This window comes from Typopeltis vanoorti, chromosome 5 (assembly GCF_054136105.1).
Source record: "Typopeltis vanoorti isolate ZY-2024b chromosome 5, IOZ_Tvanoo_1.0, whole genome shotgun sequence".
Taxonomy (NCBI): Eukaryota; Metazoa; Arthropoda; class Arachnida; order Uropygi; family Thelyphonidae; genus Typopeltis; species Typopeltis vanoorti.
In genome coordinates, this window is record NC_143553.1 from 45799191 (window position 1) to 45818006 (window position 18816).

General features: G+C 35.4%; 1 protein-coding gene across 2 annotated transcripts in view; it reads left to right on the forward strand.

Moving 5' to 3' along the window:
• The window catches only part of LOC150106353 (complexin-like), a 258334-nt gene that overhangs the window by 81090 nt on the left and 158428 nt on the right, over window positions 1-18816 (forward strand). For both annotated transcript variants that reach the window (XM_090393092.1, XM_090393093.1), the window contains exon 2: window positions 1553-1736. In XM_090393092.1, the coding sequence (XP_090249218.1) occupies window positions 1682-1736 (55 nt within the window). In that variant the 5' untranslated portion in view covers window positions 1553-1681. The remainder of the gene's footprint in view (window positions 1-1552; window positions 1737-18816) is intronic.

Genomic DNA, 18816 nt, shown 5'->3' on the forward strand with positions numbered 1-18816 from the left:
CTTCTTGCAGTGTTATAAAAGTTTTGAGGATTTTCTTCGAAATTGCTGCAAGTAGCGTTCACCCGATCTTAAGAAAACATGTCATTATATTTCTTCCTTCATTAAAAAGCGGTTCCTTGTATATAATTATCCTAAAAATAGCTGATAAATAATTTGATCCTCTCCCAGATGCTCATCTTGTTTTTGAAACTGCAAACAAGCTCAGTTTTTACGCTATTTTTCTGATAAAGTTTTCCTTAATTTTGATAAATCAGGGTGTTAGCAAACACACACAGTTCGGGAAAATGGAACATTCTGTCGGTAATTCTTTTTATTTTTTCATAAATCTGAGATTTCGAAGGAAGAAAGAATTAAAAACTACAAGTATTTTATATAGAAACCCGTGCACAAATTTAAATACAACGAACGATTTTTGTTTTAAAATTTCAGTCATTTGTATACTGTATTGGTAATCGCAAAATCTTCAGCTTGGCTCATTTAACCAAATAAGTTTAAATTAAATTGTATAATTGACATTCTTAATACGCATAAAGCAAAACTGAAGGTGTACAGATTAACTCTTGTGTAAAAAACTGTTATTGTCTTTTACTTTAGCTTTTGAATATGGTTTCTATTCAGTTTCATTGCAAAGATATTTTTGCATTTACTGCAGTTTAAATTAATTATTGATTATGAATTCTAAAAATCATCATCCTCTCTCTCTCTCTCTCTCTCTCTCTCTCACACACACACACACACACATCGAGAATATGTCCTGGCAAAATAAATCAAACCACATTTAAATACACAGTTACAATAATATTAACTTTTGCTTACGCAGAAAGTTTGAATGTGTCTTGCATAGCAGCCATTGTTTGCTAAACGTTTATTACTGGACTCAGTTGACCTCTAAATCCTTCTAAAACAGAGCCTTCCTCGCACAGTCTGGAACATGAGCCATTGATGGAAAGACCCGAGTTCGAAACCCATCTCAGAATATGAAGAACAACGTTCTAAACCGATTAGACTTGTGATAATTGACATCTTAAGAAATGACTCTCTCTCTGTGTCAAGTCAAAGGAGAAACCTTGGTTTTAAGGAAGAATAGGAGGATATCTTGAAGTTCGAAGGGATGGATGAGAGGAGTATCATTGTTCTGATATTGGATGTAGAAGATAATCTTTTGAGTGGGAAGAAGAGGACCTCTTTCAGCCACTCCCATCTTTCCGTTTTAATTCAAGAACTATCATTTCTATTTCATGTCTGGACGTATACTTAAACAGCGAGCTCATCTCTTAACACAATAAATAAATAAAAAATAAGCGGGAAAAAATCCTGACCATTTAAGATCTTTGTTTAACGATAGCTGTACTGTAAGAAAAATTACCATAAGTTGTGGAAGTAGTAAAATTAAATGAAAAGACTTATTTTTAGGACACATTTCAGAATAATTTATATGAACTTATTATTTCAATATAATTATTCGAAAAGTTCAAATTCTGTTGTGAAATATAAGTAATTTATTAACTTTATAGAATAATTCTATTCATTAATTTATCCATTGATTTTACAGCTGTCACGTCCTTCTGTGCTTCGAAAAAAGTCTATTAAGCACGCTGACGTTATAACATCCAACTCATTCCAAAAGCGTCATCCGGATTTCGTGTCGATTTGAAAGTTCCATTAAAACGCACTCGTCAAGATGGCTGCTTTTGTAGCAAAACAAATGATGGGAAGCAAGCTCAATGCTGTCAAAGGTAAGATGCTTCTATTCTTGTATATTTTGAATGTTTTCGCAAATATATTTGTTTCCGAAGACATTCAGTCCTAACCCTTCGTTGAAGACCGAAATTAAGAATGTTTCTAATGGTTCAGATTATCATCCAAAGGTGTGGTTTTTTCTTTCTTTCCAGGATGTATCGTTATTGTTTAATCACAATCCAATTACTACAAACGGGATGCTTGGGAAAATAAGGCTAAGATAAATAAACAGTTTGAATTACACACCTTATTGCAATCGGTGCTATTTGAGGACCTCAAGAAATGAGCGAATGTATTAAGGATCGAAAGAGAAATTAAATACTGTGATTGAATTTTACATAATCGTTTTATTCAATCATTTCATTTGTGGATTCAAGTAAAGGGGAAATCATATAATAAATCTGGATACATTAACCAGCATTCGCATTTATTTTCAGGAATGATTTGTACCTCTTTGTCCAGAGTAAACATTTCAGTTAACTAATCAAGATATTTAGATTTGTTTTAGGTCTCTGGCTTGCATTATTTGTTAATAATCAATTACTGTTGGATGAAATAAAAACAGATAAAATGTGTCAATAATTGGTATGCTAATCGCCAAAAACAGTGACGCTGATTTATTTTTATAAATCATAAAATTATTTATTATTTTATTCTTAATTTCATACTGCATTACATTTTTAAATCGTGTGTAATTTACGAGAACAAATCATCCGGGTTATTACAGAACGCATAAACGTACAAACAGCAATGTAATACACCATATCATCATTATCGTTATGGCTTGTTTTGAGAGCAGTAGCCTATAGAGGTATAAATATCAACAGGTAATATTTTTACTGTTTATATATTGCACATCGCACTATTACTATTCAGGTCCTTGACTGTTTCCGAATTTCTTTCCTTTGAGAGCTTTTTTAATACTGGCTTTCACTCAGACCTGCACAGTAAAATATTTTTTTTTTTTGCATTTATCTGCACACTTTATAACAGATCTGATGTCAATATATATCTCTTCAAATGCTTTGCAATAGATCCCCATTTCGCTAAATAATTTAGGAGCTAAAGTTAATCCTCTCTTTTTCTAGATGCCCACCTTGTATACTAATCAATGACAATCGCGTAGGGACAGCAAGTTGGAGAAAATATTTTCATCGCTTGCCAAGGTTTATGTTCACAGAGCTGTGCATTATATCCATTGTAGAGAGCTTGACATGCTCTCCATTTTAAAATATAATTCAGATAAATATAAAACATTTTCTAAAGAACAGAACTATTTTAAAAAATTGTATAATTCGGGACGCTGTTTCTCGTTAGTATTAGGCGCTGTCCCATCAAGCGGTGATCATCCAGTGATTGATTTCCTACCTTAATAAGTGTTCTTAGCGTGTTTTTATACCAAATCATTGCGAGTGTGTATAGTGTTTCAAGTATCATATGAAATGGAAAACCTGTTGACATCGTAATTGAGCGAGTAGTCTTGAACTCCTTAGCTAGGTTGACTGGTCTCTTCAAGTTCCTTATGGCGTAAGGCTGTGATACCTATATGACCTTTTTTTTTTCATTTATTCTTAATATTTACTGTCCAGAAATGCATCTTTTTCCAGTCTTAAAGAAGAATCCCGTGAGCATTTTGAATCGAAACAATAAAACGAATGATTCTGCACAATTTGATTAAAGGTGTTCTCTTTCTTAACTTCATTCGATGACAATCAAAGCCTTTGAACACAATTGAAGACCATTACGACAAATAGCAATAGTTCGTAAGAGATTAACCCTGACCCTTTTATACGATGGAATTCAATAGTGCGTGAAGTATGAATAGAAATGGAAATGAAATTCAGCGTCAAAAGCAAATGATTGATAATGGCAAACGATGAAAACTTGCTGAGCTTGAGGAGTCATGCAACGTTACTAATATGTCTTGGAAGGTAAAATCGATGGAATTTCTAAGGTTACTTCAATGCGTGGTTTTTTTTCCTATAATAAATGGCTGGCTGTTCTCTTCAAGTTACCTCGCATTGCCGCTTTTCTATCTTAACCCTGCGATTCATTTCCTATCGAAAGCTTTGTTTCGGGTGTGTGCAATTCTCTTCAATGACAAAGATTTCTTTGAAGAAGAGAGAAAAAAAATCCGCTTGTAAACATGGAATGTGAGAATATCACATCGACAACTTCCGTTGTACGCTGATCACGTCGCTAAATCTCGGTTACCTAAATCACCGTCGGTTGTCTACGATGTCCCATCGTTAAGCTGACATCCGCATATTTCTTTCTGTTTGATGAAGATCTCGTTTTCTACGGTTCCCCTACAACCTGCTTCGTTCCGAAATTACTTCCTTCCTCCTTACGCACTCTTCTCCCCCCCCCCTTCCCTACGGACAGTCTTTTTCCTTCTGTTCTCTTACCTATATTGTGTAAGCTTCACCCCCTCCCCTCCTCGTTCGTTCCTTCTTTCGATCGTCAAGCCGAACTCGCGAAGCGTGAAGAGACTTTATTATCATCTAGCCGTCAGTAGAGACTTGTAAAGTCCTCCTCTTAGACACACTGCGTGGCATCCTGCGATGCTGATCATGCTGAGCGTCATACGTTGCACTTTTCTCATGAGAATCGACTCCTCCTTTGTTGTCACAAGCACTTGGTGAAGATTACGGAGCTAGACAGACCCATGCTACAATCCGGATATTACCAATGGAAGTCAGGTGACCTCCACAGGAAAACGTTGAACGCGAGTAAAGGGCGGAGGTGATGCAACAGCATTTAATGCAAAGTGCGGCGTGAGTTCAGATTTCACCATCCCAAATGTAGATGTAATCGAAGAATGGCTTTGTCGAGTCGTTGTGAAATCGCATTTGCAGCGATCTTTTCTTTTTAAAATACAAAGTTTGCCTCGTTGTTTCTTAATACGTATTTTCGATAATCTGAATTCGCTCCAAACAATGTATCTTTCCGTTTCTAAATATAAATGTACATTTATATTCGCTTTTTATTATCAATCTACGTTCTCACCAAATATTATATTTCAATGGAATGGTGAATATTTGAAATGATTACTAATTCCCAGAATAGCAATTTATTTTTGATAACTATCGAAAGTTAAAGTCTTGGAAGATATATCGAGGAGATAAGAATATTGTTAACGCTATTTTAAGTACTTCAAGAAAGTTGTGATTGATTAATAGAAACACTTAAAATAGAAATTATGTGCGGTCAAAGTTCTGTCCCAATCCGATAATTTCAAAGATGTATAATCTTTGAAAATCAGTTCGATGACTGTTTTTCCTCTTGGTTTTCTTGATGTAGGTAATACTGATAGAGGGATGTTTTATTTGAATTTTTTATTACCAATTCTTTCCTTTGATTAAATAAGTCATTCAAATGTTTTCAGCTATCCGACACCGTTGTTCTTCTTTATCCTGGATACTTGCCGTCCTACGGCATTCATACCGCAGTGATGTTTAATACACGAAACTTCCTTTTCGAAAGGTTGTACACACTTCTGTAATGTGATACTCGGGGTGCATTTCAGTCTGTGTCATTAAATCGAAATCGTGCATTTAAGGGATGAGAAATCGACTAATTTCGAAAGTGGGTGTTTTTCTTTTTCTCATAATATTGTGCTACTAGTGAATTATTCCGGATTTTCTAAGTAGTCGGTTTATAATTTTATCTTAAGTAGTTCCGCATCTACGCAATTATTCTTGCATGCTTAGCATTAGGTTTAATCAATAAACAACTAGCATTTCTTCCTTGAGCTCTCTAAGTAAGTTTAGTTGGTTTTTCACTTATGAAAAGAGTGTGCAACAATCTCCTACGGATTCATAAAATGGTATCTTTACGTTCGCCTATTTTACGAGAATAAACAATTCAATGAGGTCAGCATTGGGAGTCAGTGTGTTCCGTTTTTCGACTTCCCCCTACAGACGAGAACGGATCGTTATCCTGCAATTCATGCCATTATAAAATAATCATACGATTGTTTTATAGTAGAAATGGTAACTGCTGGACAATAATTGAAGTTTCCTTAGCCAGCGTTTATCTATCCTAAATATCAATGAACATATATTGATCAGTGCTTCCTGGTCTGCAGTCTCTTGTTATAATTTTTAGCCATTAGCATCGCATGGGAATGACAGACTTTTTAATTACCGTAATAGAGACGAAACAGGCTGAAGAACCTGCTCTTCCCCTCATGGCCTTTGCTGTCTCAGTGTTATGCTAAATGATAAACACCTTGCAGTATTTTAAAATCACTAACTTTACCTTGAATGTCAGAACCCTATACCAAGCAGGTAAGCTAAGAAATGCTATCCAGGAAATGAAAAGACTTGAAATTGGGATTTTAGGAATGAGTGAAGTTAGGTGGCCAGGATCGGGCAAAACTCAAGTTAATGACATGACAATGTATCACACTTCCAGGGTGATATTGTCATGTATCACTCTGGAAGTAGTGAAAACAGCCATCAGAATGGAGTTGGAATAATATTAAACAAAGATGTCAGTAAGTCACTGTTGAGATTCATCCCCTACTCAGATAGGATGATGTTATTAAAACTTAAAGGTCAATCACTGGATGTTAATCTTATACAGGTCTATGCCCCTACTGCTGACAAGATTGATACCGAGATCGAAGAATTTTATGATCAATTAAAAGAACTAATGAAAACCACAAGAAAACATGATATTAACATCGTCATGGGTGATTTCAGTGCTAAGGTTCGGAAAGGTAGAAGTGGGGATGTAGTTGGCGAACATGGACTGGGAACAAGAAATGAGAGAGGTGACCGTCTTTTTCAATTCTGCCAGGAAGAGGAGCTAATAATCACAAACACATGGTTTAAGCTACCATCTCGAAGATTGTATACTTGGCGATCACCACAGGATAAAAATGGGAATATAATCAGAAACCAAATTGATTACTTGCTAATTAATCAACGATTTCGAAGTTCTATAAAGAGTACAAAAACCTATCCTAGTGCAGATATTGCTTCTGATCATAATCTACTGGTGGCAGAGTTAAAACTTAGACTAAAAGCTATACTTAAGAAACATCAATAAAAAAGATTTGATTTAGGAAAATTAAAAAAACACAGAGAAACAAATTGGGTCGAGATCTGAATCAAGAACTAGCGCTTATCAAGAATGATGACATCATGAGGGTTGACGAATCATGGGACAAATTAAAATCTGTCTTCATAACGAAATGTACCAGTACCTTGTGTCCTGACAGAACAGTGAAAAAAGAAAGACTGGATCACTGAAGAAATTCTTTCTCTCATGGATTAACGCATATCATATAAAAATTATAGTCCAACAAATATAAAGAGGTGTAGAAAATTAGTAAACGCAAGATCAAAGAAGCAAAAGAAATCTGGAAGAATTAAAAATGTAAAGAAATAAAAATTCTACAGGAAAAGCATGACAATTTTAATCTACACAAAACGGTGAAAGAGACCTCAGGTATATTTAAGAACAAACAACTATGTATCCTTCGAAACAAAAAGGGAGAAATAATATCTGAAAAGGATGACAAAATACAAGAATGGGTGAAATATATAGAAGAACTCTTTACTAATAACAGACAGAACCCAGAAAATACTTATCAACAGATGGAGGGTCCATGCATTCTAAGATCAGAGGCAGAATGTGTACTGAACTCAATTAAAAATGGTAAAGCATTAGGCCCGGATAGAATACCAGCAGAAATAGTAAAGATATTAGAAGGTGACAACATTAATATATTAGTAAAGCTATTTAATAAGATCTACGATACTGGTATAATCCCTCAAGACTAGTTCAGTCGACCTTCATCATGCTACCTAAAAAAGTAAATGCGAAAACTTGTAATGACTATAGAATGATCAGCCTAATGAGTCATGTTCTCAAAATGTTTCTGAAAATAATTAAAAAAAAAGGAATATACAGAAAATGTGAAGACACCATCAGTGATACCCATTTCGGCTTTAGAAATGGTTTGGGAACAAGAGAGGTTCTTTTCTGTTCTGAAATCTTATTCCAAAAATGTATTGATCAAAACAAGGAAGTATTCATTTTCTTCATCGATTTTGAGCAAGCATTTGACAAAGTCCAACATGCTAAAATGATTGCACTATTAAAAAGAATTGGATTAGATGGTAAAGACATCAGGATCATTGAAAACTCATATTGGATCCAAAAGGCATCTGTTCAAGTTGATGACATTATTACAGACTCCATTAACATCAAACGAGGAGTAAGGCAAGGATGTGTGCTGTCACCTCTAAATGGTGAAATCATCAGTAACATCCGATATGCTGATGACATTGCTCCATGGCTGACAATATTCAGTATCTTCAAAATCTTCTGGAACTAGTGAATGAAGAGAGTGAAAAAATGGGATTAAAAATAAATATCACCAAAACTAAATTCATGGTCATAAGCAAGAAACCAATTCTTAATTTAGCACTTTCTTTAAATGGGAAACAAATAGAAAGAGTGGCAAAGTTTAAATATCTCGGATGCTGGTTAAATGAAGATTGCAATCCAGAAATGGAAATAAAAGAATTGAAATGGCAAGAAAAACGTTTCTCTTGATGAAGTCAACACTGTGTAACCGCAGTTTAAATTTAGAGCATAGACGGTTAAATGCTAATGTATGGTCTATACTGCTGTATAGACCATACATTAGCATTACGGTGCAGAAACTTGGACTTTGAAGACATCAATAAAAAAGACTTGAAGCCTTTGAGATGTGGTTATACAGACGAATGTTAAAAATCCCATGGACAGCAAAATCGTCCAATCAGGAAGTACTGGAACAAATGGGGAAATCACGTTAACTTTTAGATATCATAAAAAGAAGGCAAACTGCATATCTCAGTCACCTACTTCGTAATTAAAAATATAAGATACTTCAATTGATTATAAAAGGGAAGATAAATGGAAGAAGAGGACAAGGAAGACGGAGAAAATCTTGGCTGGAAGACATCAGACAGTGAACTGGCATGAACTCTGAGAGACTGCTCAGAGTAGCTGAAGATCGCTCAAAATTTGCCAAGGTGGTCGTCGACCTCCGATAGGAGATGGCACTCAAAGAAGAAGAAAAACTTTACATTGAGCACAAAATAATTTTGTCTTGAATGTAATGACTGAGTAGATATTACGGTTATTATGGACCTGAGTTCAAATTCCGTTTAAGAAAACAGGGACTTTTCAAAGACTTTATTACCGAAGACGAGCTAGCTGATCCCATAAGATCACTGATGACAAGTTATGAATTATGTGCATGGCATTAAACACTCTGTCATTACTAAATCACTGATGACAAGTTATGAATTATGTGCATGGCATTAAACACTCTGTCATTACTAAAATGTTTACCCCCCCCTTTACCGGCCAAGACGTCTATAGACGTCCAGCCAGCTAAATCTGGATACGATTCTGTAACACCTATTGTATAACATGGATAAGAAGTGCAAGTTGGTCTCACTATTTCATCCACCTCGGCCGATGGGGGAGGGTGTTAAAAGCTATTTACTTGAAAGTGACAGGCTATTTGGCTTAATTCAATAACGAAAGAAGGTGGAATGAAATAGAAGAAATGAATACTGTATAGAAATAAAATCGTTATCATGTAAAAGGATTTGCCGACTTTACTTCATTTCCAAAATAAGGTAATAAGATCTTGCAAATTGATATCAGGTAATAATTCAATTGTCAAGTTTTTTATTAAAATTAGTTTGTAATTGTGTATGGTGAACTCGTAATCAGTATAAAAGAAAAAGATAAATCTGCTAACACCTTTTATTCTCCTAGTGGAGCAGGCGAAGCGGTTTAGTCCTAGCTAACTTTAAAAAAAAAAAAAAAACTGGTAGTTAGCCAAACTACATACCTTTGCCAAATACAAATGGCTGGCCAAATGCTATCGGTGATTTTAATTGGCATCCAAGGATGAGAATGCCGACGGCAATTACCACCATCTCGTATTATCTAATCATAACTTTACATGTTTAGTCTGAAAGAACTTTTTATTGAGTTATTGTATTAAGAACCCGAGTTGCTGGGAGAAAAGTCCTCTTTACCTATTCCAGGAATCTAACTTCAAGGACCGGCCGAAGAAAGGCTTAAAAAAAGTTCCTCTATTCGACGATTAGAATTGAACTTAGAATGGTCTTTCTTCGGTTAGCGTAGCACTTGGATGCAAAATTTACTAATTCCAGAGCTATACATGCTTTGCTTTAGTATTTTGTATATAAAAATAATGAGAATAAATTAGAATCTCTTTTGCTAGATTCTAATAATTTTCGATTCGAGGACTTATTAAAGTAAGCTGAAATCTAGTTGACGCCCCATTGGACCAACATTTTAAGGCTTTAAAATATAAAATTTTAATCTTACGTTTAAATTTCAAATATAAAAATTAATACTGTAATTATACAATAACTGATAATGAACAAACAATTAAAACAAGAAGAAAAAAATTCTCTTATTACATTCTGTAATTAAAATGATTGGTGTTCAATGACGTAATTTTAAGGTTTATAATGCCGTGTAGCCTCGTTAAATGGCTCATTAAAAACTAGCTAGCAAAGAGACTTTCATATTCTTCGGAATCCATCCTCTGCTTAAAGGGTGATAGCGAAGAGAATTATTTCTGTTGCCGTGAATAGCGACACAATATCCTCCAACTGCAGTTGGGGCCAATTAGAGGATGTCATGAAGGGGGAATTCCTCAATAAAAAAGTGAATACCTCTGCTAGTATTCTTTTAGAGATAGTAGAGGCAGGCTTACACGAGACTGTGACCTCGTAGTCTGGCTCCCGTGCTGTTAATTATTAAAACGGGCATCTGGATGTTTCAGAAGACGTGACGTAGTGTAAAATGATGTTGATAGCTTTATATAACGGCATATTGAACGAACATGAGAACCATACCATTGCAAGAACTCAATTAAACATCGCATGGGAGTGGGGAGATGGGTAGTTTCAAACTTTTACAGTTCTTCAAGATGCATTTATAAGACATGCTGAGAAAAATAGTCTTAAATGCAACATAATTGCTACTTAAGAAATAAACAGGTACTTTTTATGCACCGTGGTTAATACTCTCATTTTTAAAAAGAGCTTTTAGTTTAGTTCTTGCATGGTTAGATACAGTTAAGAAGTTTCTGTTAATAACTTATTAGAAACTTTTTGTGTGAATTTGTATGATTGCAAAGATTTCGCTGACTCGATTGTGTTCTTGATAAACTTTGCTCACTTTGGGTATTTAAAAAGCTAGACCAGTGTATCAAATTCGGTGGTGTTTGTTTATGCTCAGCATTGCTCATTACCAGTCGGCTTGGTACTTTAAGGGGTGTCACGTGTGTGGTTTTTGATTACAGTGTCTGGCGATTTTTTGTGTCGCTATAATAGAAGGGGAAAAAAAAACATTTCACGCGCTTGGGAAAATGTAGAGAAGATTCGCATAGAACAGAAAAATGCTTCGAACATATTAAAACAAAAAAGGCCCTCTCAGCAGATTCCCAATCCGCGCGGAAGGCTTGAAAAATGCTGTTGTCAGCGTGAAAACCAAGAGATACAGAGCGTGACATACGCAGCATCCGTTGTCATTTTCTTTAGCCTCCGCATCTTCTCCGAACTCTAAATCGTGCCGAGAACGCCAATATTATTTCATAAATTCAGGAGGTTATGACAACGAGTGGCCATTGGGATTCGCAAATGTTCAATACATGCAGTACGGGTTCTGATTTAGTGCGTCACGTGAGCGATATTTAAGCCGAGTTTGCGCTTGTCGAGTGGCAAATGCCTGTTTGGTGCCTGCAGCACACGATAACAGCGAACCTATTGGGGTGGATTACTCAACTAGATCGGGTCAAGCTAGGACTCGGCGATGTAACGAGTGCTTGTTTTTGCATTTGGATGAGATATCGCCGTAATTGCATCGAATAGACACACGAATCATTTTGGATGATCAAAAGAATGCGTGATGTTATTAGCATTTGGTCGATTCCACAGTAATTAGAACGAACTACAACAATGGTGTTATCGAAAAGAAAAAAGCTTGCTTTATGGAATAACTTTTTTGAAAAACTTTTCAAGCCTTGTAAATTCAGGAGTAGAAAATATGTCCATTTTGATCACCTGTTGTATGAAAATTTCCAGTGTTCATGTGGAATGATATTGTTGGTCATTTAGAGAAGAGTTCATTTGAATAATTGTTGAAGTACGACTTCACATGATTACATTAGTAAAATGAGATATCTCCAATATTTGGTCTCTTGGTACGATATTATACACATGGTAAGAATATCCTAATGAGACAAAAAATAAATGCTAATAAGTCAGAATTAATATTTCGGGGTAATATTGTTATAAAAACAAAGCAAAAACGTTATATATGGCTTAATATAAATCTGCAAATATCGGTGAGGTGTTTAGGTATATTAAAACATTAAAAATACAGAAATAACCTATAAATTAATCGAGAAATGTAACTTCTAATCAGCTCATAGTAAGCTTGTAAACTTGCGGTATATTACTACCTCGGGTGGGCTAAGGATTCGTTTTATTTATTTTCATTTTTTGTATGATTTTTTGTATTTTTTTTACCTGGTCTTGGAAACCCTGCTCTAACCAAGCATGATTCCAACCGCAGCTTGTTGGTTGGAGTGCGAGTACGCTAACTACTCGACGAACCAGGTCGGCATATTTGTACCAACCATATGCAAATCAGCTTCATTAGTTACGCAAATATTTGCTTTCGATTTCAGTTTCTAATAAATATTAGAATAATTTAATTCGATTTATTTATTTATTTTCAATAAAACCAAAGTCGAACATTTTGTTATTATGTAATCCTTCTTACCACAGCATGCAACCTGGTATGAAACGATAAATTGCTCTACTAGTTCAGCAGGGTCGTAACCGCAACATAATAGTGGCGACCCTTCAACAAATTAGCACTGGGCACAGAACAGTAGCTCAGCAACCTCTGACATTTGAACAAAGCAATTAAATTATAGATTTATTGATTGCTGTTCTAGTGGTTGATGGTTTATCCATTAGCGCTGCACGTCGTTCTTATTCTGTTACTGCATAAGCCACGGGCCAATAACACCCTCACCGCCGCAAATGTGTCATTAGATAAACAGTTTATAAACAACTTTCTTTATTTGCATGCTTAACTGACAACAGTGAAGCCTACTTCTACAGTTTCTTGTCAGCAATTTGACCTTGTGTGAATATTGCAGCGTGTTATTAAAATACAACGTGAAATGCATTTTCTCAATGGACTTGTTGTCAATACTTATTCTAGTAAAGACACGTTAAACACAAGAATGGATTCGATAATTGCTAAAGAAGTTCATTTGTCTCCTAATAATTCAGCAAAACTATTCAAAAATGGACGATTGAACTAAATTACAGTATATTTTTATGATACATTTTATTGTTAACATGACAAACACGTTTGTAAAAATTGATTCATTAACTACTAGGAACAAAGCATTGCTAAGATGTTTATGGTGATTACAAACACCAGAGTTTGTTGAATCTACATTGCATTCATTAGTAGCGTACAGCGTAGAATTTAAGAAATTAAAAGACGAAACTAGGAAACATATTTGGGACTAATAGATTATACTTGGGTAGACATGTATTTGCTGCATGTACATTAACAGATTCGGAGGAGAGTGGAGCATTTACCAATGTATTTCTGTGAACACAGACCACGAAAATATTAATAGAAAATTCTGCAGAAGAAACTGGACACATGGGAGAACATTTGCTTATTTGTGATTTGTTTAAAGTTAGTAGTTGTTCAGAAATGAAGTGAAACCCTGAAGCGAAAGAAATCTAACTTCTTGGTTAGGTCTCTTTGTGCCTTATCTAGATATGCTGTTAGGTGTTGATTTAATCTTAGTTTAAAATGTTGTTGCATCGTAACTTGGATGTTGGCTCCTCCGCTACTGTTGATATGTTAGCAGCCTCACAGACGATCCTGTATAACCGATGTTTGACTATACATTAAAGATATTCATTTTTTATTAATAAAGTTAGCTCACGTGCGTGCTTATCGCTGGTGTAACGTTTTCCTCGTTAGAAATTATATAAAATGGAAGATGCATCGTCAATCTTTTAGATAACGAGGTGTCTAGACATCAATTCGGACGACGGCTTTCTTCTGAACGCAGTTTCTTAATAAAACCAAATCACAGTAGGAAGTTCCAATTAACATTAAATCGGTTTATTCTTAAAATTGGCTTTTATTTTTCAAGGTTTTACGTGATAATTTTCTATTGAATAATTGTTACGGTATCACAGGATAAATGGTATTTTTCCTTTGGGTGTTTATACATGGTTGAGCGTAAAGAGAAGCTAACAACAGGAAGAATAGGAAAATAAGAGTGGAATATAAAACGAGACCTTTCGAGTGAGAAAAACGAATATGACACGCCGAATTTTTACCGTTTTCTTTAATCAGATAACGAGATTCTTCGTGAGTGCGCACTTTTTTTCTAACTTCATAAACAGAAGAGACTACTTTTCTTTTAGCTGAAGTGACCAAATGTACTAAATCTGATCAAAAACGTGGGCAAGGGCTATTCTGTACGTGTGGATGCAGCCTTAAAACCGCACTTCCAACCACCGTCTCCAAAATGGCTTAGCGCTTCTTGCAAGAAAGTCCATTAATGAAATGAAATGGGGTTAACCGCCGTGACATTTTCACTTAACGTAAGGGGAAGAGTATTACAACCACAGGCTTTCAGCAAAATTGTCGTTAAAGGGAAGCGCTGAAAATATCTCCAAGTCCTCTAAAATTTTACCGACTCGATCGTCGAAATCCAAATGGCACCACACTCGCTTTGTTGTTTACTTTTACACTTCGTTTCGTATGAAATTCGAAACGGTAATCGTGCATTTTTTAAAATATTTTAATAAATTAGTTTATTGAAGTAAGAAGTCTTTAAATTAATACGAGGTTTAAAGTGGTGAACGGCACTCCTTTGGAAGCAACTTACACACGCCCAGATTTGGGTCGATTTGCTATGAGCCAAACTGATCACTAGTTGTTCTTATTAAAAGAGGCTTCACTGGTAGGAGGAAAGAAATTATGGTGCCCTTTATAAGATATCCAAAACAAACATTCCAAATTTTGTGTTCGTATTCCTTAAAATAGCGACTTTAAGCAGAAAACAAATTATGTTAACACGTTCGGCTTCTAACTAGTATGGGAATACAGTACTTTTATCAAAGAACTAGAATACCATGTTAAACATGTTATATCACAGAATTAGAAGATACAAATGCTTTAATATAATCTTAATACTCATAAAAATAGTTACTAAATCGACTGTTTTAAGAGATTAACATAAAACACCTCATAAAACAGTTGTTCCAAAAGTCTGTTCTCTACATTGGTTCACATTTCCACTCGTCTTAATAACAGCTGCATCGGTATTTAATAGTTTTTTTGGCAGTTCATCTGCAAAAATAAAAACAATACATAAATTATATGCATTAAGATATTTCTTACTGAGACGATTGATGAACAGGTATGGCCCAGTTTATTTTACTCGTCGAAAACTAGTTAACTGGTTTTCGACGAGTAAAACCGCACATTTGCAGAAGAAAAAAGACCCTAGAAATTCGTTTCAATCGTTGCATGAGTATTTTCACAGCCCATAAACGCATTATCAATATTGACTCTTCTAGATGGAGGAAATGACAACTAGACCGCAAGGTGGTAGATGACCTTCATCTCCCGGTTAAACACCACCACCCTCCTGCTTATTATATAGCACCTGCAGTAGCAAATGCTATATTCGTCCTCCAGAGCAGAGTTCCCGGCCCCCCCCCCCTCTCTTCTCCGTGCAGTGTGAGTGATACCCTTAAAGGGCATGATTAACATACTTACAGATCCCCCCCTCCATTTCGAGGGTACAGTAGTTAAAACTGTGGTAACGCAGGCCGGTCGCTAGAAAGTATACCGGCCTGAATCAGTTAGTAACGAGTCAGGAGGCCTCTCGGTTAACTGGCGCATAATCTGCCAGGTTGTTCCTAGTAGTGGGAAGCACTGTCGAGGCCACAAAACGGCAAGGAGACTGGTCGCTCTCTGTATGGGTCACATGCATGAGTCTGTCTCCCCTAATGCATTCCCCCTGTGAACATAATCAATCTCCTTCAACCAGTTCATCCAAACAATGCAAATTGAACACAACATTTTAAATTACCAGAATCCCTAACCAAAAAAAAAAAAAAAAAAAAAAAAAAAAATCCAACTTAACAAACATCCCCGGCATAAATGATGGTCATCGCCACTTACAGACATCTAAATTAGACCTCTTTCTCTTAACAGAAACCCAAATTACAGCTATCTCAACCGCGGTTTACCTTCAGCGCCCAAATTGTACTCTTCATGATTCTTTTTGCCATAAAGGTGACTCATGTGCCTTTGAACGCTCTAATATTGCCTGCCAGAGACTCAGCCTACGATGTCTCTGGAGACATAAGAAATTTGTGGGTATAAAGAAAAGTCGGAAGTAATATTGGCAGTTTGTTTTACGGTTAGTTGGAGAACGCGTGTTCAGTAATTGACTGTGAAATGCAAGCATTTAGGTAATCTTAATAATGAATTAGATTAATGTTCTGGGTGGAGAGTTCGTTAAACAATATCAATTAACGTTTAAATGATTAATACAGAGGAATTAGATTAAGGCGATATTGATGTATTAGCATAATCATAATTAGTATAAACATAGACTAAGGTTAGTTAATATAAGTAAGGAAGAAACATGCTGTTGATCATGTGGTGATGTTATTAATTAATGTAGTTGATTTTTGTAATGTTAAGTAACATATAATATAGTAATAAGCGACTAACTATGTGATCTGTGTAAGCAGTTAGCATCGTACATGTTGCCACTGTTGTTAATTTTTATTTTTATTCACTTTAGTGACGGTTCAGTTAATGGAAAGGGCCTGAGTTAAAGGTGAACACGCAACAAGCACTGTTGAAATAGTTTTAGCGCCGTTATTGGTAGGGTTCATATCATTGATTATTGTTAATTTACCAACAGTCAATATTATGATTGATTGATTGCGAAGTTAGTTTGTTAAATATTTAGCAAGTTGCTGTTTTGTGATAAAGAAAGAAGCAGGAGAAAAGAGAGGATAGTAGAAGTGAAAGAGAGAGGGAAGAATGAGAATAGTTTGTGAACGATTAGTTAGTCCCTGGTCTTTCTCTGATTTTTGGTTTGGTTTCCTCTGAGTCCTCCGGATTTTTTCCTCAGAAACAATACTTACCATTAACATTTTAAATAACATAGGTTTATTTAGCGTCCCCGTGCACACTTACAAGGAATTCGATTAAGTTGTGAAATTCAGGCACCGTCTTTCGTAGTTGGACTCTCTCCTGGAAGGCCGAATTGCGCCATAAAAATAATTGTGGCGCGATTCTTCTGTGTGTCTCAGAACATATCTAGATTTATTTGCAATGTTTTCCGAATCAGATTGAGGATGCTATTTGATTGGGGAAAACTGGAAAAAAGCGCGCAGTACTTTTATAAGGGCTTTACAACCGAAGTGAGTTACCTCTTCTAACGGGAGCGATAGTGCAGAAACCCGTTTGTTTTAGGTATAAAGAGATAACAAAGCTTTTATTATGGAGCACCCTTGAATCTGAATGTGGTTTTTGACTGCAGCTTTTTTTAATTAAAAATTAATGAAATAATCATATGTAGGTGTAATTGTCTACTTTTACAGTCTTTGAAACCTGAAGTTGGAATTGTAGATGGTGATGAATGAATATAATAAGTAAAATAGTGAGATAGAACTCCATTGATTCTGAAAGATTTCAAACCGGAGATATAAATGAAGTCTAAAAGTGTCCAAAAGCGTTATCACTATAAAATTTGTAAAGATTAAAAGTTAATGCATCCGAAATATTAAAAACATTGATGGCTCTTCGATATTCTGGTTTGACGCCAAAATATGTACTTTTCGTTAACACTAGAAAAAAAAAAACGACATCAAGACTTGGAAACTGTGATTAAGACCTCTCCTTAGGATATTTTACAAGGATTCTCTTCCTATTTTCTCATACTTCAGGAAAGACACGAATAAATGTCAGTAAGTGCATTTTTTTCGTTGCATTGTTACACAATCAGAACTGGTTCACCCGCAATGGCATATTAAAGCGAACATTCAGTAAAGTGTGCAATAGTTTTCAAATATTAGAAATACTTCAAAACGCATTTGAAAAATGCGAGTACAACTTTAAAAACGCGAAGTGTGTCCGTGATTATGTAATCGCCTCGCTGAAACGTGCGTCGACGAGTATTCAAGAGTGCTTAGAAGTGAACGCATCGGTGAATTGATATCCAGCACGTTTGATAAAAGCAAATGCACTTTAAATACTGTTTCTGTCACGTTCCTTCCCTCTTCTGTTATCTCCTTCGCTTAATTATTGGTAAATCATTTGGAAAGGTCTGACGTACTAAGTATTACAGGTTTATACCTCCCAACGATGTTGTCAATGTATAATTCAATTAGTTTTCTCTCGTTACAACGGAGCCGATTGATTTCCGTAAGTCAGTCAGCTGTATCGCATTCAGGGCAGAATCTTTAAATTATCTCGGGCTTTCGTATCTTCTTTATTGAAACTTTGAGGACACTAATCACTTACTTGCTCTTAATCTCCGTAAATTGGTGTCAAACGACGTGAAAACGGTCGAAAAACAAAATTGTAAAAAAAAAAAATAGTTATAACGAAATAAGGATGGACTTATCACAATCCTCTGTTTTTATTATAGTTAAAACGATTTTTATTTACTTTGTTAGTCGCCATTATTTTTGAAATGTATGAAATTCTTCGAACAGACTTTTCATGTCTTATTGACGTCCGTCCAACGTAATCTTGTAAAATGTTTCCTGTTTAAATGAAGGAATAAAAACAGGTTTAAACCATCATCGGAAATAATCTGTTGAAGGATTGGGTTACGAGTAGGTTAGTTTATTTTTGAGAACTTGTTGATCACAAATTCTAATTTCGTTTGTCACTAAGAATCCGAGAAGCAAAGTGTTCCACCTCCGTATA